Raw genomic sequence first — 9,183 nt, forward strand, 5'->3', positions numbered from 1 at the left:
CTCTGCATAGTCTGCTAGGAGACCTCTCCCAGCTTTTATTGAGGTGTCTTTAGGGCTTCTGTGGATGCTGAATCATACCTCCTTTATGCATAAGAAAAGCAATGGCCAGTTCTTGCATGGATGCAGACTTGAAAGTGATAATGCTATTTTCTTTGGTGACAGTACTTTCTCAATTATTAACCCTTTATTGCATATAAATAATCTAGAGAAGTTAAATGAAAATGTTTGTATTTTTTCTACTTAAAATAACCTTAGTAATAATAAAAAATTAATTTCATTCAAATTTTGTTTTAAATAATTGCTACAGTTTGTTCACTACAGTGGACAGCATGCATATACATAAATACATACAAATCACTTTCCAATGATTTACGGTCATTGCATTTGAAATCATTTCCTGCCTTGTTTGCAATGATCATTACCATCTTCTGTATGGTAAATCTACAACAAACATGTACATACGGATCCCCCAACATACCTTCATTTCGTCGATTGTGATTGAATTCATTTTGCTACGATTTTGTAACCTGTACCTATTGGATTCAAATGTCAAATGTTCTAGAAATTACTTGCCAAACATAAACATTTCTAAAGGTGTTTTGGCTTCATAAGCAGTACATTTGGGTTTCAATTCACTCTTCTCGGTAGATCTGTATCTACCCACTCCACAGTTTTCTCATACTGACATTTAAAATAAAATGTCTAAAATGAATAATTATGAATAAAAAATGGTAGTATAAGAAAATGTAAGCAATATTATATAATGTTTACTATGAGAAATTGTACTAACTTGGAAACAGAAGTAGCAGCCATTTATCAAATAGCAATGCTTTACTTAGTGATGCTATACAGCCATTTATGATCGACAGTTGAAAGTTCTAATAATATAGAATGAATAAACACAGGAATGGAATCTGTTAAGGCATTTACAGAAGAATAAACAAATTTAAACTTTTGTCTACTAGGATGGACATGATGTAACAAAGGGTTAATAAGTACCTTGAAAACAAGTCCATTAGAGATTTCCCAGAGAATGGGGACAGCCATTCAATGTGCAATTTTTTTAAGCAATTCATTATGCATACACTATCACTGTTTTCTTCACTCAGTTGTAGACTAAATCATAAGCTAAGTTGTACATTTAGTTGCTAACGTTGTTTCAAAATTTGATGTGTTCTAGCTGATACTTCACTTAGTTAAGCATTTCTTAGAAGTAGTTAAGCATTTTCTTTAGCTGAATCAACTTCTTTTCCACTGTCAGATTCAACTAATTGAGCAGTATTATCTTATTCTGTAGGTGACCATGTGCATCCTTGGTTTTGTAAGGTGAGTGATTTTGCCATGGTTTGAATTCTTTAGCAGTTTTACCTTTTGTTTGTTATTCTGTTTGAAATAATTTAAAAAAATAAGTAAATAAGTGAAGTGATATGTTCTTGTTTCTTGTCTTCTAGGTCTGGAAGTACATTATTACACTTATCCAAACCTATTTTTGAGTCATGATTGTATTCTTTATGGCAATCCAGGAAAGTTCTCACATCCTTAACTTATTCCTTCCAATTAATCTGTGCTTTTCAATGTACTTAGCAAGTTTCTCACTATCAGTCAAGACGTGGTCATCAGTTTAATACTCATTATCATTTGAGTTTAAAAATAGAGACATACTGCCACCAAACAGGGTGAACAAATGCAAAAAGCAAACATTAGGAGGTTCTCGCTGCTTAATGATGATTGCAGAGATGAGAGGAGCCACGACTATTTTATACTGAAAACAATTGTTGCAGCAAAGCAAAAATAAAGGTAGCCTCATCTGTTGAGAATTGAAAAGCTTCAACGAAGTCCAGTTCAGCAACTGAAGAAGCTTTATGGATAATTTTTACAGAACTAAAATTATGTTTAAGTACTCAAACACTGAATATTTGTTTGTATATCCTTTTTGAATATAAAATTTGTATACTTTTGAACATAAAATTTGTATAGGTGAAACAAAAACAAGATATGTTAAAAATGAAATGTGAAACAAGGATAAAATAAGCTGAGGATGGCAATGATTTATAAAAAAATTTTAAATGGAATCATAAAGTTTCAGAACTTTTATTTTGGAAAACAAGTAACTTTTATATATTTAAAACTGTGAATTCCAAGATTCCATTAATAAAATCAATAGGATGTTATGAGCACTTTTTTTGCAATCTCATTTTATGATTTGCTTTCTGTGAACTGTTTCTTATGTTAATTTTAAGATATAACAAGCTGAATGAGCTTTAAGCCATGAGTTAACTACTTTAGTTATTATTTCCAGTGATAGCAGTGACATCAGCATCAAGGCATATCATAACATCATACAGAAAGGCAAAGGAAAAAAAATGGCAAAAAGAAAAAAATGTGTGTTGTGCATGCAGGTAGCTGATCAATGTTTACAAGTAATGTTTTCCAAAATGAGAATAATCAAAAACAGTCTAAAAGAGATCATTGTGCAATCAGATCATTGAGTCATTTTAGTTTGCTCTATATGCTCAACAAGTTAACACTAATACCAACACATCAAGAAAGTTATTCAAGACATATCATTAGAAATTGGAAACAAGAGTTGAACATTCGACAGGACATAGTTAATTTGGTTGATCATTCTTTAATTTAAAGCTTTAATTGATTTTTTAGAGAAGTGGGTGCTTAGCAATTATTCCTTACAGTAGAAAGTCTTTTTTGATGATAAAATGGAAAAAAAAAAATTAAAGGCCTTATCCATGACATAGAGAGAATTTTCTGTGAATAGTAATGACAGATAATCGTTAATGAGAGATTGCTACCTTTTACTTTCAGTGATTTTTTTCTTTGCTCTACCACTGCATTTTATACAAAATCAGTATTGTTCCTCCTCCTCATCTTTGGTCCCACCAGCGGCTGAGCGGTAAAGTCGCTGAACACTGGTAGTTCGGTCCGAGGTTCGAATCCCGCGAACGGGCTGGCTGCATGGGCGTTTTCGTGGTTTTCCCCTTGCGTAACGTGTATACGAGCCAGTTTCCCTTAGAAAGTCCTCCACGAAGGCATCCCTTCCCTTAGGAAGATAGCCCTCGAGGCTTTGCCATAATCACACACACACACACACTGTTCCTCCTCTTTGCAAAAGGTTTTCTACTCTTCAAGAAGATTGACTTGTGTTTGATCACCATTAAAACTTTCAAAGTTTCATTCAAAAATCTATGCCAAACGACGACTGCTTTTTTTATCTCATTTTACATTGTTACATTTCTCTTTCAGTTTCATCAGAGATAACTTTTCTGGTTGATTTTTACATGTATGACCTTAGTTAATATGTTTATGGCGATGTTTTATCGCCATTAGACTCTATCAGAAGGTCATTAGAAAACATCATCACCCAAAATTCAGCTAATAGTTAAAATCAACTTTATTTAACATAAAAAAAAAAAAAAAAAAAAGAACGAAAAGAAAATAGAAAGCACATCTCACAAGAGGCTAAATATTTAAACATTCACATACACAAACTGATGCCAGACATCAGCCTCGAACAGGCAAAAAAAGGTGAGAAATAGTAGTAAATAAAATTTGGCAAAAAAATTTAAGCTTTTATCTTCACTGCAGATGAATGTTGCCACTTAGTGGAATGAGGATCTCTGCCATAGTACTCCTCCCTCCAAATACTGGAGGCATAAGGGGTCAGAGATACCTTGGGTTAAACTTGACCTTATGGCCCATGTGCATAGCATAGTGCCATACACCATACAGGGCTAGCCCAAGCACTTTTGTATAGTCAAATGATTCCCTGTGACATGAGGAACTCAAACTCCTGTTGTGCTGCCTGAAGTAAATCTAGCAACACACGACAAGGTTTAAAAATGCAAGGTTCACAATATAATGAAAAATTGTCACAATATAATGAAAAATTGAAGTCTGATTATTGCTGGTTACATAAGAAGGAATGGTGAGCTTAGGTTATTCGCCTAATAATTTATGAAATTTAGAGTCATCATGAAGTACAGACATGCCTAAATGAAATGAACTCTTAAACAATTTGCCATGTGATGACAAACCAGTCCCAGAATCGATAAGGCAGTTATTAACAATGTCATCTAGTAATCAATTATTCTTGAGAATGATTCGTGGTGAATGTAATATGCCATGAAATCACTAAACCCATCCAAGTTGCTCTAGAACTTCCTCCAATAGCATGTAAAACTGCTACATACTTCATTTGTCACTCCTCCTTCAATAAATTAAGATTATGTAGACCTAGTAATCAATGACAGTGATTACTTTTGAAATGATACAGTTTAAAGAAATTTCTCATCAGCAGTAATATTTTTACGATGGAAAGGAAAATAACCAAATTAAAATAGAAAGTTAAGGGGTTATTTCAAGCTGAAGTAAAAATTTTGATTTGCATGTTTTTTCGTCTGATGCATAAATATATATAATCTAAAACCAAATTTTAGTAATAGTATTATAAAAGGACAAGCAAAATTTTACCAAGAACTCCAATTTTCAATGAATGCTGAGAAATCAAATCATGCTTTGCTTTCAAGTGACTAAAATATTTCAGTCTATTCCAAATCTTTTGCTCAGCTCCTTCACGGATTGCACAAGTGACTATAAATATGACATCTGTCTGAAATAATACGTTTATATAGGAGAATTTATTATTAGAGCAAATATACAAATTAAAATTATAAAAAAATTACATATAAACATCTACAAAATTCTTAATTTAATATCTAAATGCAGAATAATGTAACTGAATTATAAGAGAAGAATATATTTTACGTGATTTAATGTATGGATGTAGAAACTTTACCGATGACATATTTTGTAGCTCTTTGCAAATTATTTAGGACAAAAGAAAAAGCAATTAAATTTATAAAAGTGAGGAGATTGTGAAAAGCAGAAAAATCAAAACAGGAGAACACCTAAGAGGTTTCTTCTTGCATGCTATTTATTAGTTTCTTACCTTTCTTGACTTTTCCTTGTTTACAGAATTTCAACATCATATCTCAGTATTCAGAGATATCTTGTTTTATTTAGTATAAGTATGCATCCTTTCACTATTCTTTCTATTCTTGATACAAAACTGCTTTATGTTTCTAAAGCAGAAGACTTCTCACACTATCAGCACTATGCATATTTCAGTATGCTCTTTTAAACTTGTCTCTATCCAGTAAGCTTTATATTAAGAAGTACAATAACTTTTACATATTTGTGACATTATATAAAATGAACAAAGAGTTAAACAAACTAATGAACTACTATCACTAACTATACTTACATCATTTATATCTTTTGTAATTTCAAAACCAGAATTCTGCAAAATAGATAGCACGACTTCTGTATCACTAGCATTCATCTGACATCCATAAGTCTCAATGTAAACTAGAATAAAAAAAAGTATATTAATCTGAAAACAAACAAATTTATCTCTAATTAATAAACTGTAGATCTATTACTTAATAATAATGGTATAACCATAAAACTTTAAAAAAAATTGCAGAATGAAACATTATAATTTTACAGTTACCTGAACAATTAGAAATTTTCAATTCAAATGTTACTAATATAAATTTGTTTTTATTATTTAGACACAAAACATAAAAGTTCAGTTAAAAAAACTCGTCTAGCAAATAGCATTAAAGTGAGAAATGCAGAAAATCAGTTTTAGGTAACAATATGTATTATTCTTTGAAGAGAAGTAAAACTTAACTCCCTGAACCCTTTGCAATCATATGTCTACTCGTCTACTCTCAGCCGTTTATATCATATATCTACTTCTTTCACAGTTCCAACCGTATGTCTTCTCTCATCAGCCACAGCAAAGAACCATGTTGATCTTATATTGCATTAAATCGACAAGCTTCACAGATATATAGAGTTCAAAATAATACTTTAAAAACTGTGTTTAAGTATAATTAGGCATTTAAAAATAAAACTCTAAAATGGCAAAAAGAAAGTCACTGAACAAATTATTTTTCCGACACATGTTCTCGGAAACCAGGGATTAATATTGGAGACTCCACACAATGGAGAACTATAAAATATAAAAAATATAATTTTTACATAAAATTAAAACATATTATTCTGCTTTATATATCTAAAATTTAAAAAGAAATAATAAATTTTGTTTTTACTTCATAATCTTTCATAGTATGTATTAGAAAATTAATTCTGAGCAGCATGATACCCATGTATAAACTTAATATGACCACAAAAGATAAAAAAAAAAGTTTCATTTTAGCCTCCATTTTAAGAACCTTTCATTTTATTCTGTACATATTACATTATAATGAGCAATTAATTGATATCTTAAAAAAAGTAACATATTTGAGCACTTGAGTAACTAATCCAAATTTAAGAACTTAAGAAAGAACATATAAAACTACCAGGTAATAGTCTGAAAACAGACTTGATAGAAAACAGCTGCATATAATGTGAAATATAGTGAAAGTTTTTAAATGAAAGAAAATATCAGGAAAAACCTTTGCATCTTTCATCTATTAAATGCCTCCATAATAAAATGGCCACCACTTCTGGCCTTAGGAATGGCCATTATTGAATAGGCAAGTGCTCACCAATAGATAAAAAAGAAAAAAAAAAGTTTCCATTTATGGCAATCCCAATGAAAACTTTCAAAAATGTATCCATGATGCAGCACATCATGTGGTGCCAAAAAGTATTTAGATTCATTTATTTATTTTATCATTATTGGAAGCTCATCAGTATGGATTGCTGTAAATTAGGTCATTTGTAACAACCTCCCCTTTTTTTTTTACAAAGGACTGTATGACAGGATAAATAATAAAAATTCATATTACATGTAACAATTTAGTGGTATTCTAGTCTTAAAATGTGAATCAACAAAAATGAAGATGCTTTAGTGACAGTTCAAATTTTTACTTGAGAAATAAGACACATTTTGAACCTTATGTGTATATTTAAAATAAGTAATAGATCCCTAGATTTCATTGCTTTTTTTAGTGTTATTATAGCATAATTTGTGGCTTTTGAATTGCTTAAAAATTATTATTTTCATCACTTTTGTATTTTAAGTGTCCACAGTTAAGACTTATTACATAGATACATCTCACTTTCATTCAAGATCTTCTCTCAATATTTTTAGTCCTTCAAAAATATTTTTAAAATAAGTAATAATTGTTCAGTGAACATAAAGGCATTTACCTCCTATTACGAAATGAAAACATACAAAATTAATTAAACAATTAACTCTTATTTTTTTTTGAATTTATGTGGCAATGCTGATATACGGATTCTAGTTCAGATAATTTTATGAAGTTTGTGGATGCTGTTAAGGAATTTTGTGTGCCACAGAGGTAAGTGGATATTTGCTTTGTGTAATGCTCAGATGCATAACAGGTTTTTTTCCCTTTTTATGTTATTTTATTGTTTAGTTTAAAACGTAGTTTACTGAGATTAATTTTTTGTTTGCCTCTACTGTAGAATTGGGTGCTCTTTTGACTTTTTAAGTGAAAATATATCGATGTGTACATGGACAAACTCAAGGGTGTGTGCAAAGCCTAGTTTGTGCAATTCTCTAATTTTTTTTAAGTGAAAGTAGGTCGATGTGTGCATGGATAAATTCAAGGGAGTGCACAATGCCATCTTTGTACAATTCTGGGATGTTTTCTTAAGTGAAAATAGGTCGACGTGCACATGGATACTGAGTATGTGCAATTCTTTGTCTTGTTATTTTGCTTTGTGTAGCAGCGACGCAAGCCAAAATAATAAGTCAAAGAATTGCACAAATTCGGTATCCACATACCGCCAAAAATCGCCAAGTTTCACCAAGGGGTACCCTAAAATATACATTTACCTCGAAATTTTATACAGGTGTTAAAAAAAGCTTATTTTTCTACAAGATTATGATAATTTAATATTTTTAACAAGAGTCGTGTCCCTTAGTAATATTTAAAATGCAACATGGTTATTACAAGGGTTACATTTTCAATTAGTAAATAACTTATTAATATATATTATTATTTAAAATTACAAGAGGCTGGCCAATTGCTGATCTAATTGGCTTTCTGTGCAGTTGCATTAATTCTGAGAACTTCTTTCATGTTTTAACATGCTGTCTGGTAACAGATCCTTCATTTAGAGTGGTCTTCCTCTTGTGTAACGTGAACGAGACAGTTCCACTGAGCAAGTCCTGAACGAAGGCATCCCCCCCCTTAGGGAGATAGCCCAATAGGAAATTTTTGGGGCATGTGCGTTTTGCCGTAACTAAATATAAACCAAACCTTTATTTATACATATTTATGAACTTAAGATAAATCAATATACAGATTATAGAATTATTAACGGAGGACTACATTATCAATGTAAACTTGATAATCTAAGTACCTTTTCGCGATTTGTTTATTGTTTCAGTGGGAAGATAAGGTACACCATCAGCAACCTTAACCTTTTGATCTTTGGTAATAAACGATGATAACGGTGGACCACTAGATAATTTTTCTTTAAAAGTAGTAAGTTTCTCAGTTTTTGAATCGGTTCCATGTAAATGTTTATACACATATCGATAGTACTTATGTTTTGAAAATGCCCAAAATAGGCCAGAAAAGCATTTTGAGCGAATCATTTTAGAGTACTACGTAATTTATAGTTAGAATACAGCATAAAACTCTAGTTGGGAAAGGTTTTAGCTATCAATTTTCATCAACGCCAGGTCGGAATAAAATCACATTACACTTTCGTTTACAACACGGAGTATACTCCATGGTTTAAAAACATTCCCATATACAGCAGGCTTCGAATGTTGAGATACAGATCTTCTGCTTGGAATACATATATAAAAAAATTCTTTTCTTTCTATGGTTGTTAGCGCATCATGAAATTTTTGGGGCATTATATTAATTAAAGTTTAGGTTTGCTAAAAAATTAATTACTAAGAAAACAATTACCTTTTTTTAGAAAAAAAAAGTACTTTTTAATTATTTTCACCCTCAATTTCAAATGTGGTACAACTGCTGCGTTTTCGTCGTATTTTCGAGGACTACACCTGTGTTCGAAAGCAAATAGATTTAGCTGTGATTTCATTTAATAGCATTCATCTTTAGTTAAACTTTTACACATAAGGTTTTAAAAGTCATTTTCGTGCGCAGAACTATATCGATTATATTTGGAATATGTGTGATGACTTCTAAAGGAAAACCCTCAAGA

General features: G+C 31.1%; 1 protein-coding gene across 1 annotated transcript in view; it reads right to left on the reverse strand.

Annotated features, from left to right (window-relative positions):
- The window catches only part of LOC118192672 (uncharacterized), a 70,879-nt gene extending 62,106 nt beyond the window's left edge, over positions 1-8,773 (reverse strand). Inside the window, exons 1-3 of the mRNA XM_085813893.1 lie at positions 8,365-8,773; positions 5,279-5,382; positions 4,486-4,624 (exon numbers count right to left, since the gene is read on the reverse strand). Coding sequence (XP_085670019.1) covers positions 4,486-4,624; positions 5,279-5,382; positions 8,365-8,602 — 481 coding nt within the window. The 5' untranslated portion in view covers positions 8,603-8,773. The remainder of the gene's footprint in view (positions 1-4,485; positions 4,625-5,278; positions 5,383-8,364) is intronic.
- Between the last annotated feature and the right edge of the window lie 410 nt (positions 8,774-9,183).

This window comes from Stegodyphus dumicola, chromosome 3 (genome assembly GCF_044657685.1).
Source record: "Stegodyphus dumicola isolate Sdum_Otavi_A_Nest chromosome 3, ASM4465768v1".
Lineage (NCBI taxonomy): Eukaryota > Metazoa > Arthropoda > Arachnida > Araneae > Eresidae > Stegodyphus > Stegodyphus dumicola.